Source organism: Leptodactylus fuscus, chromosome 6, assembly GCF_031893055.1.
Source record: "Leptodactylus fuscus isolate aLepFus1 chromosome 6, aLepFus1.hap2, whole genome shotgun sequence".
NCBI lineage: Eukaryota > Metazoa > Chordata > Amphibia > Anura > Leptodactylidae > Leptodactylus > Leptodactylus fuscus.
In genome coordinates, this window is record NC_134270.1 from 29,131,961 (window position 1) to 29,148,771 (window position 16,811).

Here is a 16,811-nt window from a genome sequence, read left to right on the forward strand (position 1 = left end):
CAGACCCACTCTTTTACGTCCTTGACAGCCCCTTTAAAGCAGTTGTTAAGGATCAGAAAACCTTTTGCTACTTTCTTCTAAGGATAGCGCCACGCCTTTCTGCAGGTTGTGTCTGGTACTACAACTCCTCACCATTGAAGTGAACATGACTAAGCAGCCTATAACCTATAGACAGGCATGGTATTCTTCCTGGAAGGACTCAGCCATGTTTTTCTAATGCTCTGTAAGCCTTGTATGTGGTCACAAGACTCCGTCTCTCACCTTAGTTCTGTTTTTTAGGTGGTCAGATTTGGGGGGGCCGCTCGAGTGGAGGGAGGGCCCTTCTAGTTCTGAACCTGTTGTCAGTGAATAGTGTCCCTAGAGTGACTTATGGGCTGTCATAGACGCAGGAGCCGGGGCACTGGCGGGTTATGTTGGTGCACGGGGCCGGGAGCAGAAGATGTCACCGTCTTCCAATGAGAATTTGCCAGCGTCTCCCTGGAAGTGTTTTATTGCTCAGTAGCACATTATAGGAGCTGTGGGAAACACACAGCAATGACTTCAATCCATTCTTGTCATGACACGTATCTCTGTTTGTTCTCTTCTCACTTGCACTCTGGTGGCTAGCATGTAATAAATCACAGCATTAACTCTTCCCGTGCTGGGCAGGTGCCGGTATTGCTGCTGAACATTGAGAAGAGTCTGGTTAGTAGTGAACGGGTTAACCCCGAGCCGCGCCATCCTGATCCCTTTATCAGACAAAAGGTTGTGGTTGATACCTGGGTTTGTTTTTCTAGCCTGGGCACAGATATCTGCGGCTGGCAGTCTGTTATCGTATCATCAGACAGCGCCATGCCCTCCAACTCTACCAGGCTGACATCTTATGGATCTCTTTATGTGCAGTGTTATCAGATGACGTGATGGCATCATGGCGATCCTGCACCACCCGGATAGTCAGAGGTTACCTGTCATTGTATACATACCGTATCGGGCGGTTTCCATTGCGGTGGTGATAGTTGTCCTTTTTTTGTATAATATTTCAGTGTTTTATTTCACTTTCTGCACAATCGGGACTTACTAATAGATGACCTATCCTTAGGATAAGTCATCAATTACAGATTGGCAGGGGTCCAACACCTGGGACCCCCTGCTGATCAGATGTCTGAAAAGGTTTCACCATCTGCGTGAGAACTGCCACCTCTCCAGTACCTACCACACACAGTGCCAGGCATTGGTTTTTGTTTTATAAATGTAGATTGTGAACCCCATATAGGGCTCACACTATTTTTCCCCTATCAGTATGTCTTTTGGAATATGGGAGGAAATCTGGGAGAACATACAAACTACATAGATGTTGTTCCTGGCGGGATTCGAACCCAGGATTCCAGCACTGCAACACTGAACCACCGTGTTGCCCCACAGTGCCAAGCATTGTTATAGTGGCTCTGCTTTGTATTGCCGCTCAACCCATTCATTTGGGGGCCTGCAGAGCAGTAGTGGTGCTCAGGGAGCGCTGCTGAGACGATCTGAGGGGTCCCAGATTATAAAGTCCTTGAAAACCCATTTAAAGGGGTTCTTAAAGGTGACCTGTCAGTTTAGTAAATACTTACATTCTCCCAAAATAGCAATGATGGGTATTTTACTTCTAACTCTAGGCCGTGCTATTCCTCTTGTTATCCCTACTGGAAGTCTATGGCTGAGAGCATTGATGGTACAAGATCAGACTGTACAGCGCCCAGGAATAACAGAGGAACATAATTATAAGAAAAGATGCTTCAGACTTGTTATCTTATGGGGGGACTCCTTTCTTTACCAAAATAGACCTGTCACTTGGGCAACACGGTGGCTCAGTGGTTAGCCTTGCAATGCTGGAGTCCTGGGTTCGAATCCCGCCAGGAACATAATTTGTAAGGAGCTTGTATGTTCTCCCCGTGTTTGCGTGGATTTCCTCCTATTCTACAAAGACCTACTGATAGGGGAAAAAAAAATTACATTGTGATCCCTATATGGAGCTCACAATCTACAAAAATAGAAGTTGCAGGGGCCAGAGTGGACCCTGTAATATCTATAAAAAAAAAAAAAAAAATAGCCATGTGACAAGAGGCGATAAATCCTCTCGCACACCAGAGAACACGCAGCCGCTGCTTCCCATTGTCTCCCCTCCATTCATCATCTTGTACTTCTGTTGCCGTCCTAATGGTGACCACTGACCAAGCTGTCATGTCCGTCCCACGAGACTCTTCAGTGCTAATAATTGATGGCATGGAAGGTTGTTTACATCCAAAGCCATTTGCCAAATGTAATGTGAACAGGACCCAAGCCTCCCTTTAGGATGAATTGGATTGCCCCCCACTTACCCCCTTCTGCTAGGTTACAAGACTTATAGCGGGATATACAAACATGTTTTGGGGCCCCCAGAATATAATTTTCTTGCCTCTCTCATAAATAAAAGTCGCCGCTGATCCCAGAGCGTGCGGACCATTAGAGGCTCAAGTACATCCTCACCTTCAGTGGCTCGCTGTGATGGATTGGTGACCTATAAAACGGACGTCAGATTTTGGTCTTGAGAAAATTGAAGTCTGGTAGGGAATTGAGAAAGAGTAATGATGGCGTCTCCAGAATGGTCCCTGCGCCGGCGTGTGCCATGGTAGCAAACATTCCCTGCTGGGCACTTCAGTGATCTAATGTCTGCTTATGTCTTTTTTAATAAATGATCCTGTTTGTTGTCCGCACACGGTGGCTTTTATAGATCACTCGCCTAGACCTTGCTTGACTCAATTACGAGGGAGCGCTCATGAAGCTTGTAATAGAGAAGGGTCTATTTGGCTGGGAGGCCGGGGGTGCCCTGCGCCTTTACAAGCACCTGTGGCGGAGCAGAGCTGTATATCTGTCACATTCCCGGCCTGTCAGCACATCTCTGCGCCATGTCTCAAATCTTGTCTGTTCTGCTCTGCCAGCTTCTAATACGTGTCCATAGAGAAAGGCAGCGAGCAGCTCAGTGCTGCCTCCTTGTGTCCTGCTGTGAGGTTACTACTGGCAAAGACTGCAGAACTCCATTGTCTTTTGTGTAGTCCGATTATAGAAACCCTATAGGACTTTACAGGCTTCTGCCCATATTTCTCATAGATAATCCAGAATGTTCACATTAAATAAATTGGTTTTTATTCATCTGTAGTGTATAAAGAGAAGAGTATATAAATCTATATAGTGTCTATATAAAATCCTATAAAGTATTCGCCAGGAAGAAGGAAAACAAATTCTGCAGTGGCACATATGCAGGTTAGTATCCCTATAGATCAGTGTCCAACCCCTTAACAGGCCTTGCGACATGACTTAAAGGGATCCTATCATTAAAATCACTTTTTTTGTAGATCACACGTAGGAATAGCCCTAAGAAAGGCTATTCTTCTCCTACCTTTAGATGCCTTCTCCGCGCCGCCGTTCAGTAGAAATCCCGGTTTTCGTCTGTATGCAAATGAGTTCTCTCACAGCACTGGGGGCGTCCCCAATGCTGCGAGAGAAATCTCCAGTGCCGCCTCCATCTTCTTCAGGAGCGGCCTCTCTGCGCGTCATCTTCCGGTGCTTGGGGTCAAACTTCTAGGCCTTGGGCAGAGGCCACAGGTCACAAGAAAATGGCTGTTTACTTACTGTGTAAGCGGCCATTTTTCTTGTGTCCGCGGGCATGTGCAAATCTGCTCTGAAAATAGAATCCCTTTAAGGATAAGAAGGTTCTGTTAAAGGAAGTCTCCCACCACCCAAAATCACATCTAAACCAGTGTTGTAGGGCCAGTTGGCGGCATAGCGATCTTACATTTCTTGTGTCTGTATGTAATCTTACTTCTAAGAAATTCAACTTTTATTCCATATGGAAGTGACTTGTTAGGTGCACTGGGGGCGGAGTCACCCCTGCCGGAGCACTGTCTCCTTTTATGTTGGTCGCCTATTGCTGCCCCTAATAGAATAAGACTAACGTCCCATAGACAGCAAAATTGTTGCAATCACAAAAAATAAGTCTGTTATTCAGCAGATATGGCCCGCCCCGAGTTCACCAAACAGATAATTCACAAATGGATTAAAAGTCGAGTTTCTCACATTTTGACACCAAAAAGTTCCCTTTGCTATGTCACCCACTGACCCTACAACAGAATAGAAGTTGTTTCACAGCAGATTTGGTGATGGTAGACTCCCTTTAAGGGGTCGGACATTGCGTTATAGAGTCGCTAGCCCCAATAGGGGGCGCTACAGAGACCGATTACCAGTAACTAGTTTACATACATTGTAGTGCAGGTTATAGTATACTAGTACATATGGATAGATATGTATGTGTTACCATTATACAGTATGACACATTGGCCTATAAGACGTCCTCTTTTATAAGTCCCTATAGAAGACTTTGTAGGGTTAATGTTTAGGTTTTACCCCATGAACATAGTGATGGTGTTAGGCCATGGATATGATGTCTCGTTCACCAGTCTACATGTCTTTAGCCCTGAGAGGCCGCAGTCGCACAGCCGAGGTTTCTACCATCAATACGTATAATTTCCGTGACAAATGCTTGCCGACAGGAGGCTGGCTCTAATGTTGTGTTTGATGGTTGCCCGCCCTGCCTGTAGCTAATAACAATTCGGTGCTCCATTTCCTGATCTGCCATCATGTATGACAGCATTTGCCTAGAGGTATATCCATAAGATTCATTACTATGGTGCGTTTCTTAGGCTGGTGCTGCAGAGATTTCCGAGCCGTCTTATTACATCTATGGAGGAGAAGGGTGACGCCGTGTATGTACATTGCCCACAGGGATCCTTGGCCCCAAAATTTATAGACAAATTTAATTTTTTTTTTTTTTAATGGGAGACCTTGAGTTGTTTCCCATGAGACGTCTTGTAATTTTATGACACAATTCATATTATTTTGTATGAATGACAAACATTTGTAATGCCGTTTCTCACACAAGGGACTGGAAGTGCAGGGGGCGTTGTGGAGTTAGGGGGGTTAGTGGCGGCCATACAGGTGCTCATCCCCAACCCCCATGAGGGTTAGATGAATTCACCTTCTGTAAAATGACTATCAGAATATTTTTGGCTTGTGGGAAGAAACTGGAGTACCCGTAGGAAACCCGCACTGATATTGGGAGAACAACATACAGTCTCCTAGCAGATGATGTCCTTGCTCAGACCCTAAACACCGAGCCACAGTCCTGAAAGACGTACACAGGCCTCACCGATATGACTATCTTGTATAATGTCACATGCACAATCGGCTGGTCAGTGGGTGTACATGGGGTTAAGTGGAATTGTATTAAAGGTGTATAGTGTGTGTGTATCAGTCTTGTATGGATATAGTAAAGGGATTCGTTGCTTTCTGATTTTGGGGCGCACTGTCTTTGCCCTCAGTTTAGAGGTTAATAGACTTTGTTAGCCCTCACTGGCCCCTGCCATGTCCATCAGTGGCCCCTCCTGCACACACTGCTCACCTTTCTCACACTATATGGCTGAAGCCTATAGAAATCCCTTTTTCCCTGTCATTTTCACACGCCGCGTCCACAATACGGGAAAGGTGCAAGGATAGCAGGCCGGTGATCCGTCCACAGCAGAGACGATTGGTTTCTATGCAGGGGCACTAAAAAGTTTGATGCCAATAGCAATTTTCCTGTCGCATTGGCTGACTGGCTGCTGGGATTTCTCCGTTTTAATGATACTATATATTTCTGTAATATAATAATCCTAATAGACACATAGAGGTGCTGATAGGCAGAGCAGAAGCTGCTGGGACAGACGGGTGCTTTAGTATTTGGCACAATGCTGCCACCAGCTGGCCATCCTTGTCATTGCATGCTGTGATAAACCAGTACATATCATTTTTTTTCTCCTCTTTCCAGCCCCTTCTCCCTCTTTCACCTCTTGGAAGCCACAACTATGCGATATGTGGGATTAAATGTTCGTGCAGGCTTACAACTTGTAAAAAAAAAAAAAAAGTTAGCGTTTGCATAGAAGAAATGAAAATAAACACGGCGCGGTTTGCCTCACTGTGAAGGAATGTTAATTTCCCTTTAGGCCTTTCTAAACTTCCTGCAGTTTTTGGAATATGGGAGAAATCCATTGGCTTTTCATGACGACTTTCTCCTGCGTTCCAGACTTGGAGAGTTTCAGGCAGACAAAGACTGTGCAAACAAAAGGAGTTTGTCCGCGCTCTGCGGGCAGCGCCGCTCTGCGCCCGTGTCATGACTTTATTACAGTCCGGGGCAAGCCTGGATTTAACTCCTTTTGGAAAATGGCAGAAGGATTATTTTTTTTAGTTTTTCTTTAAGCTGAAATTGCTCTTATGGATGACTCAATCTTAGATTAACTCTTAGTATCATTGCCCAGTGACAATGTGACCTGTGTGGGGGCTGACAGACGACGCTCCAACATGGGCTGGATGGGCCTAGATGTTACCGGTCCAATCCTATTGTTCCCCTGGAGATCAGCAGCACCACAGTTCTCTGGCGGCCACTTATCTCTCCACAACCTGTCCCTATAAATCGCAGATTGTTCCATATTCTTTCTCTAGACTTGTCCACTGTCCTATATTTGGAGAAACAATCTTGGAAAACTGGGCCTGTCCCAGGGTTTATGCAATCCCCACACTGTATAGATGTGCTTATGTCGCTCCAAATCTACACGTTAATTGCAGTGGTCACATAATAAGGCCAGGGGGAAATTTATTAAAATTTGCATAAAAGCATTGCCTTTTTTGCTTACGGCCATTTGCACAAAAATTTTCCGTCCTGCTTGCCACTTTTGATAATGTAGGCCCAGAGCAGTGACAGTCTTACTGTAACTCATACCGGAAAACTGGCGTGATTTATTTCTGAAATCTACGTGACACTTTGACTTTTATTTTGGCACATGGGATGCCCCCCTTGGTGCTCCGGAGCCTCTTAATTCTGGCCTGTCTGCTCTTGAATGGTTCACCATGCCCAAGTCTCAATACACATGACTTCTGACTGCCACATATCACAGACTACAACTAGCGATGTCCACAGTTGTGCAGAAACGTATCGAGATTGGATGTCTGCAGACCTCGCGGGTCCCGGCACAACCACATTCACTATCACTAAGTGTGACGTAGGAGCAGGACACCGTGATTTGTTGTCTTATAGACTTTAACCTAAGTGTCTAGAGAACTGTCTGACACAGAGAAGAATTAGTCTCCGGCCATGGAACTTGCACCTGAGAGTGACCAATGTTTCCCTTATTGATTCCTTCGAAACGTCTGCTTTGTTAGTCAAAGTAAGAAGTGAATTCCTTGAGATTATAGCCAGAAAAATATGTATTCAGTTAGAGAATAGACCCTGTTGACGCCTCTTATGACTTGTCCCCCCTTCTGCTTGTCTAATCGCCACCTTACAAACTTCCTTGCGCGGTCTGTGCATCGGGCATTCGCCGGCTTTTTTATGTTGGGATTTTTATGGATCATTTGGAGACATTTTAATTGCATTGAAGAGTACATGTTCTGCTTGTTGATGCTCTCATTGATCAGCACCGCTGCGACCTCTGTACAAAGAGAATTGCAAATCATCTTTTATAGAGCAGCCTTCAGGGCGTTTATTTGACTGTGCCAGAGCCATCAGCTGGGCATCATATGCTGAACCGAGGGGTGGGTCATAAATACAGAAACATAAAACCCCGCTCTTACAGCGACGTGACCTTATTTGGCTTCATCTTGTCAGTAAGAGTCCAAGTCATGTGACCCTTTAGCTGAATATGATTATAGGTCTAATCTCTCTAGTTGTTTTAACTCCAATTTTACAATGGAAATCCCAGTTATTTTAACATTGGAAGAGTCTAAAATGTTCTTTTTTTGTGTGTCTATTACAGAGTAAGCGAGACCATCTTCTGATGAACGTTAAGTGGTATTACCGCCAGTCTGAGGTCCCGGACTCCGTCTACCAGCACTTGGTTCAAGATCGGCACAATGAGAACGGTAATTTCCGGATTGCGTTAGGTCCTGCCCCTATATATTCTGCCTCGTCCCCTTTTTACATCTATTGTCTAGGCCTTACCACTAGAAAGTGTATATTTTTGCAGAATTCTCCCCAGCACATGAGTGCGTGCGCCATTAATTGTTTTCGTTCTGGCGGTTTTGTGAAATTGATGATTAATCAGTAGTTAATGGGATGTTTAGTGAATACATTTAGTAATTAATTCTTAAGTAAGGTAATGAGAGAACACGCACACTGGAGAGTTGCTAGACAGGTTTTTTCCCCTACCATCACCTCGCTACCAGGCGAAAGCAAAATTAGCTGCTATAGTACGGTAAGTATTTATAAATCGGAGGGGCGGGGGTGAAAAAAATCACGATTTTTCCCACTACGCCCCCTCTAAAAGTGATTCGTTTAGTTTCCCTAAAATTGTATTGAGAGGGATCCTACAGTACAGGGCATAGATCCGGTGGGCGGTTCGCGCTTTGTAAGTGTAATCGGGAATAAGTTTTAACCTGTAAATATTTGCCAGTAACGTCCAATCTGGTTGGTTGGATAGTAAGATGTCATCTGATTGGGTACCACATGCCTCGCCTCCACTTTTCGTCTCTAATGGTTTTGTACATGAGACCTAACATGTCTGTCCATAATCGGTCTACTAGATGTGATGAGATCATTTCATGTCTTAGGCTGTGGCCACTTTGCAGAAAAGTTGCGTCTTGCAGGTTTTGCAACAAGAGCGTCTTGAGAATGAATTAGAAGTATAAAGAAAGGCTTTGTGTGTCTTCCTTCTGCTAAGTCCACTTATGGCTTTGGCTCAAAAAAAAAACAAAAAAAACAACTTAGTTTAATCTCAACCCGGTCTTCAATTGGAGACCCATTGCATAGTTCATCAATCAAAAACCAATGGTGGTCCAACACCGGGTACCCCATACCCCACACAATCCGCTATTTCAAGTAACAGCAGTACCCCCTAGTGACACTTTAGCTTGAACACATTTCGGCTACATAAGTACAGCCGCTGTATAATGTGCAGTGCCGGGCTTGGTTTTCAGTGCAGAGACCACAATGCTCACCTGAATGCATCAGGCTTTGTAGAGATCTGATCATTAAGGTCCATGGCGCTGACCCCTACTGGTCGGCCATCCTAAACAAAGGATAGGTCATCAAGGTTGTAGGGCTGGAAAATTTTATTAAAGGCACACTAAATCAAAAATGGATGATATTAGTAAACCAAAAGTAAGGAGGCCCTCTCTGCCGATCTACAGCATCTCCTGCATGATCCTGACAGCGGACAGCACTGGGGTAAATCTCCTGCTGAGGCTGTTCAGGCATTCTTAGTTATCTTTCTATGTACTGTAGACAGGACTTAGGTGGGAGACTGCTGCTCCAGCCAGTGGTCTCGCAGCCAGATACCAGTAAGTGAGAAGGGAAGACGTGAGCTATTGGGACAGTGTAGTAATAGGAATACTGAACTACACTTCCTCTTGTCAGGCCACTCACATCATGTCCATTGGTCACAGTCATGTTGTAGCTCAGTCCCTTTCAAATAAACGGAGCTGCAATACCAAACACAGCCACTATACAATACATGGCGCTGTGCTTGGTAAGTAGTTCAGAGGCCGCAGCAATCACTGTTGTATATTAAATGTATGTTAAATGTAATATGAAACAAATCCAGATCAGAGGGGGAAAAAAGGGAAAAAGTGTTGGGACTTGCTGCATTTCTGAGATAACAGGCTAGCTACCTACAGTCACCACTAGAGGGACCGCAGAGCCTTACCGCATAGAGATTGTATAGTCCGATGTATTGCACTATATATTTTGTTCCCTATAGTTGCCGGGTGCAGTCAGCAGGCAGGTTAGCTTAGATATGTATACTTTGTGTGGAAGGGTTCACCCTATAATGAATGTCCATTTTTTTTAAAACAATATTTTTTTTTTAGTTCCAGCATTGTGCACGGACTTCATCATTTCTCTATATAGCACTAGAAGCTTAATATATATTTTTTGTGAAGCTTCAGGTCTGCATATAATGTTAATACAATTACCTTGAGCTACCTGGCGGGAGATCTTAGGGCTAGTTCACACAGAGTTCTTTGCTGGTGGATTTTGATAGCCCTTCTTCCCGTTGATTCTGTGGCTGAGACCGTCGCAGCGTCCGCGGCAAGACTCCCTCCTGATTAGGCCCATTAATTCGGGCCTAATGAAGAGCGGAATGGACGGCTAGCCGCGCAGAAAGTTAACATGTGGAATTTGGTTTCCGCTGTGTGAATATATCCTTACTGCCTATGGTGTCTTTACCTTCTGATGTTCACACTCCCCCTAGTGGCGCCTGCAGGAAGCAGACTTTTCATCACCTGACTTTAATAACTTTATTGGACATAGAGATCTATAATTTAATTATCTATTTAAGCCGCCATGTGTATAGAAGTCATTTATCCCATTAGGAACGTAGTGAAGCTTTGCAGTTGTGTAACTCTTAATTCTGGATTGCAGTGCCCGCCTGACCCCCCATTTTTTATTTTTGTCCCCTTTGATCGTATTATTTGATACAACTTGATTTTGGTTTATTTGCAGCTTACTGATCTCTCTTTCACCTCCCTTTATGCCCCCTAGATTCTGGCCGAGAGCTGGTGATCACAGACCCAGTAATTCGGAACAGAGAACTCTTCATCTCGGATTATGTGGACACGTACCATGCCGCTGCTCTCAGGTAAGCGCTGACTCTTCGTGTGCGCTATACAACATATTTTCCCTCCAGATACAGATTACTGGAGGTCCCCCCCCCCCCTGTGGAAAGTATGTGCTGTGCCGTCATACATATGTCATCTGTCTGGATTATTTATCCTAGGCTTAGTGTTAGAGCAAGAGAAGAAGCCATAACACCTGGAGGAAACAGACGGAAGAACACACACACACTCCATATAGACTGGTCAAAGGCCATGACATTGTATACATTACATGCATTGTGCACTCACGATTGTGGTTTTCCTGTCACGGGCAAATCAGGGACACATTTGCAGCTTTTATACTCAGTGACAGGGAGTGAGTATGCAGAGGAAGCCTTGAAGGGAGTCTACCACCACTTCTGACACCTCTTTACAACCCGTGACCAGGACCGGTTAGCTATTTAGTGAACACACTACAGTATATGCAGATGAGCTGATGGGTGCACCCAACACATTACATTATAGTCAGTAGGGTCTGTCGGGCTTTGTATGTGGGTGCTGTTGTATCAGCCCACCTATCCATTGTTCTGGTCCTCCGTCAGACCAAGGTAATGGATAGGCCGACACTAACCTAGCATCAGTCTTTCTGCTTTGGCTATGGAAGGCAATAGGTGTTTTTTCAGGTTTGGCCCCACCGAGCAGCTCATATGACACAAGGTTCGCTCACTATAACCTGCCCTACAACAGTGTCTGTGTGGTTTAGAAGTGATTCTGGTGTTGGTAGACTCTAAATGATCACTTCTGTATGTATTATCTACATATAGAAGTGATTCAGGAGGAGATCTAGAAGGACATAACCTCACTTTTATTATTTAGTAACTTGTATCTGGATCCTAGCAAGCCCAATGTGTATTCTGCAATTCAATGCCATGGCTGTTCTTTGATCCACCTATGTAACCGTCCTCGTGTCGTACAGGTTACAAAACGTATCTTCAGTCACGTTCATTGGCTTTATGGGGAAGTGGAAAGTTTATGAAAGGGACCTGGTCAATATCAAACCGGAGTGAAAAGAGGTGAAGCTGAAATTGTTTTCCTGGCAGAGCTTTGCACTTGGCGGTCTGCGGTATGGACGCCGGCGGAACGTGAAACCAAGTAATCTGCTTGATAATAATGCTCAGATGGCGCTTAAATAAAACCATCTGGAGACATTTGCTTTGTTCGGAGCCACATAACCAGAGCTGCTGATTTCAAGGCAAATTAGCTCCAACTTGTGCTGGGGGCGTCGGGAGCCCTGGATACCGGAGAGGGGCTAATCTTCTCCTTTCACTTACAGCAGCGTCTACACAAATGCTGCAAATTCCAGCAGTGCGGGCTAATGTACAAAAGCCAGCTTTACTTGGCTGGCGGAAATACTTGTCAGGCTTCAGATAGTTCGCTTCCTGAGAGCACGCAGCTCTGGTAATGTCATGCGCTGTTTGTAGAGCAGGAGGTAAAGCCGCATTTAATGGCTTGTACTTTGCCCCAAATTAATAGCTCGACTGAATTTTACACAGCGAGAATAATTCTGGGGGCATTCGCCGGTGGCCGGCACTTTGTGGCAATCTTTTCCGTTTTTTTTTTCACTTTACCTAAGATAGCTTGTAATTTTGCAAAGTAAAGCTAAATTCAGACCCTGGGGTCTGAAGTCACACTAGCAACCTTATACCCTAGCTGTCTAAGGGTATGTTCACACAGTTTTTTGCAAGCTGAAAAAAGTCTGCTTCAAGAATTAGGAAACAGTTGTTTGTTTGGTTTTTTTTGTTTTTTTTTTGTTTGGTTTTTTTATATGATGCGTTTTTTGGCGCATTTTTTGACACATATTTGCTCCAGCACACTGTATGGATCTGGAAACTTCTCTTTTAAATGAAAAAAAAAAAAAAAACCCTAGCAGTTTTTGCAAAACCATGTCAAAAAAGGCAACAAAAACCAGTGCACTGCATCGGCATCAAGCTTCCTATTTTTTGGTTCAGAAACTGAGGCAGCCTCCACTTCAGTTTCCAGACCAAAAAACCCTGTGTGAACCCAGCCTAAGTGAAAAAATAGTCTAGAGGGAAAAAAAACTACTACTGACTCCCATTGAAATGAATGGGAGGTGTTTTTTTGAGGCAGATTCCGCCTCAAAATCAGCCTTCATAAAAACTCCCGTGTGAATAGAGATGCATTGCTGCAGTCTGAATTCGTCCTAAGTAAATGCTTTTTCCCATAGAATAGTAAAAATGTACTGGTTTATTTAAAGGGATCCTATCACTCAGACATAATTTTTTCTAAGTACCACGTCGGAATAGCCTTAAGAAAGGCTATTCATCTCCTACCTTTCGTCGTCTTCTCCGCGCTGCTGTTTGCCTACAATCCCGGTTATTGTTGGTATGCTAATGAGCTTTCTTGCAGCACTGGGGGCGGGCCCCAGAACTCAGACAGCACTGGGGGCGTTCCCAATGCCGTGAGAGAACTCTCTCCAGCACCGCCTCCTCTTCTTCAGCAGCGTCATCTTCAGCCTCTTCTTCCGGCAGTGGCTTGTAACTGCTAAGGCCTTGGGCAGAGCAGACTGTGCATGTCCACAGGCCACGGGAAATGGCCTCTTCCAATACTGTGCAAGCGGCCTTTTTTTTAACAAGCATACCAACAAGAACCGGGATTGTAGGCGAACGGCAGCGTGGAGAGGACGACGAAAGGTAGGAGACGAATAGCCTTTCCTAAGGCTAGTCCTACGTGGTACTTAGGAAAAAATCATGTCTGAGTGATAGGATCCCTTTAAGTCTACTTGTCTGGTTCTTAAAGGGGTTTTAGAGAGAGTAAGGGGGTATTTTTGTGGATGTTATCACTGGGAACCCCTCACCAATTACAAAAACTGAAGTGCTTTGCACACAACTTTTGAACATGACTGTGGAGTCGGGTAAAGAAGTTAAGTTGCTGATTCCAATTATAAAATAATTTTTCTTTATTATATTATACAGTTATTGATATTGTATAATTGCATATTTGCTTTCCTAAGAAGCAATGACTAGTTTACGGCTTCTAACTGACATGACGGAGGGAGTCGGAGTGGGGCTGTGAAATATAAGGGGTCACTGGGTTGTCCTTCTGACTCCTCGGCCCTGCTTTTTTTGGAATAATTCTGCACCGCTCCTGATAACATTGCCTCCAAGGCAGGCTTGACATTATTAGAGCTAGCACAAGTGAATTGCCTAAACCGCATAAGTAGGCTGTAATAGCAATGAGAAGGGCTTCAGGGACATATCAGTTTCCATTTATAGCCTTGCCAACCCTTCAGCAGACTCTGCCCCTTGACTAACCTGTGTTCTGCTGAGAGGTCGGCGGAGAATTATATGGCATGGTGCGGAGGATTCCTGTAGTAAACTTACATTAGCTATTTATTTTGTGTCCTATTGTAGTATTCCATGTAGATCTAAAGCTGATGTAAGCTAAAACTCTGACCATATAATATATTTTTTCTTACAGGGGCAAGTGCAACATCTCCCATTTCTCAGACATCTTTGCTGCTCGGGAATTTAAAGCCAGGATAGACTCGTTCTTCTACATCCTGGGGTACAATCCAGAGACCAGGTAGGTTCTCCTTTCTTGGGCGTTGTCCACACTCTCTTCTCTTTCCACATTTGCCGTTTTGCACACTATGATTCATGCTGGAGAAGGAAGCTCGTATTCTGTCCATTTGGCTACAGAGCCGAGTAGGAGTTAAATGTCATTACGTGACATTTTTTATGGCGTTCTTGGCAATACGGACTCCTTATGTCATTCACAGGAAGAATTAATGACATGCCAATGAATATAGTACTGGGAATGAAGATTAACGCCACTTCGCTTTTACGTGCTTGGCCGATGTCGGGCTTAATAGGTCGCGGTTGGGCCGTGTACCCACCCTGTGTATACGTGCATATGTTATGAAGTATGGCAGCATATACAGAAGGAACTCCCCTTGGCTATTGCGGCATTTTGTCCTTACATTAATATGACCTCCCTACAAGTCCAAGCGACCTTCCTTTTTCTTCCTGCCTAGTGGAATATTAACCCTTTATTGCTTGCATTGACAGCCAGGTCTTGTTTACCTGGTGACGCGACCTCCCTGAATGTTTCACTGTTCAATTCATATACTCTAAGGCTATGGAGAAACCAAAAAGTCTCTTGTTCAAAGTGACAACCATTGACTTCGGGAGCTTGTGTTAGGTTGAATAGAGATTGCATATGGAGATGCAATATGGACGGCCAAACGCAGTCTTACATTCATATATACTGCATAAACCGGATTTGCGTTTAGTGTCCTGTACCTACATAAAAGGCCGAAGTTGGACCCATCGCTCTGCAGGAATTTTCAATGTCTTTAACATGCCAGCCCGAAAATATCAGGTCTTTGCTCCGGCTGGCTCAGTCTTGTTGGCATCATTGTGAAGATAGATTTATAGATGGAATTTGGCATCTTTATTGTGTGGTCACTCCCTTGTAAGGCTGGATTTTGTGCCATCGTTTCTATTTGTAAGCACGAGAACGATTGGGAAATAAGAAAATGAAAGTCCTCTTCTGAAGGATCTGTGTAATGGGGTGTGCCAAAGTGGGTTTATATATATACTCTGTTTCTGGACTATATGTTTTACATGCAGTTCACATCTGCATCAGAAGATTCTGTCCTATAAAGCAGACACCGTGAGGGAACCCATGGAGACCTTATTATAAGTCAGCGGGGTCCATCGGCTGTTGTTGGCGTCTCTTATGTGATAGAGCTGAACACAGAGGCGAGAAGATCCTTGTGCTGCTTTCTTGAGGCTCCTTGTCAGTAGAAAGTAAAGTTCTGTGATGTTCTGGGTCATGTAGTGCTGCCGTCTCCTGAGATAAGGGAAGGTCTACTTATAATACTGAGTGGCCGCTGTTTGCCTTCCAGCAGTTCTTCTTGGTAATTGAAGACCGTATTTGCAGGAACTCGACCGGGAGGTTGTTCCCGCCATCTTGGAGAACTAAGCCCAGATCTTCTGCTGATGTCGGCCTGCTCCAATCCTTCTGGCTCTTCATGTAACACCAGACAGACTGGATGATGATGAGATCAAGGCTATTTCTGTGGGGGCCATATCATCACTTTCAGGACTCTCCCTATTTTAAGGGGCGGTCACACCAAATATTGATAGGACTTCATGCACTTCATATTGTTAATGACCAAAAATGAACGCTTAACCCTTTTATTTCTTAAAGCATTCTTACTGTGCAGAATTTTTTTCCCCCACCTGTCTAAAACTTTTGCAAAGCGCTGTATAGGACTATATCGTGGACACAGCTGTGGCATAATTTACACCAAAGTTTCCATCTTACGTGCCTTGTAACACTTGTCAAGTGTTTCAGCCACTTTTTAATTGTAAGAGTCAGTCAAGGGATTTTGCTTAGTAGAAGGTGGATACAGTCTGAGTTGCGGCACCAGGTGTCACATTTTGGTGCATTTTTTTTTAGGGGTAAGTGAAGCCAACTAATAGGAGGTGTAAGGTTAGACTATTGGTAGCTCTGCCCTTATGTATTACACTGAAACACTGCAGCAGTGAAGTCATCTGAGCTTCTCCCCGCAGGGACCTGCTTGTCTGGTGGCTCAAATAAGGAGTGACTTGTCCGTCTGACCGAGGTGACATTTATCATCCGTCAGCCTATTTTTTTTCTTCTGATTTTATTTTATTCCTGGATCCCCTGATACCAACACCATCCTGTATTCTGTAAGGAAAAGGCAGGACTTGTGCACGTTGTTGTTACCTGCTCCTACAGCTAGAGGGAGTTATTCTAGTTGTATTATGTGAGTGCTGCTTGTAAGTCTGGCCCCGAGCCGTCCCCTCCAGTCCTGAAGTTTCTCGTATGTCTTCTGTTTTATTGTTCCAGAATCCTCATTATTATTATTATTATTATTATTACATTACGCTATGTTCACATCTCATCTATGATCTCTGTTCTTCTGGTCCTTTGATGCATAACAAGGGGTCCTGGAGCCCACAGGATCCCATCATTTATAATGGCATGTGTCCATTTACAGTATTTAATTATTTTATTTATTAAAATTTTTGAACTGAATAACTTGTCGTTGCCACATTTTTCCTTGACCTGCGGTTTCTTACAGGCCTGTACTGGACAGACACTGGATAGAGATGTGAACATAGCTTTACTGTTGAACGTATACT

The 16,811-nt window shown here is 44.3% G+C and overlaps 1 protein-coding gene across 2 annotated transcripts in view; it reads left to right on the forward strand.

Annotated features, from left to right (window-relative positions):
* Positions 1-16,811, forward strand: part of RERE (arginine-glutamic acid dipeptide repeats) — a 234,945-nt gene that overhangs the window by 168,784 nt on the left and 49,350 nt on the right. For both annotated transcript variants that reach the window (XM_075279651.1, XM_075279653.1), the window contains exons 4-6: positions 7,839-7,944; positions 10,562-10,658; positions 14,113-14,217. In XM_075279651.1, the coding sequence (XP_075135752.1) occupies positions 7,839-7,944; positions 10,562-10,658; positions 14,113-14,217 (308 nt within the window). The remainder of the gene's footprint in view (positions 1-7,838; positions 7,945-10,561; positions 10,659-14,112; positions 14,218-16,811) is intronic.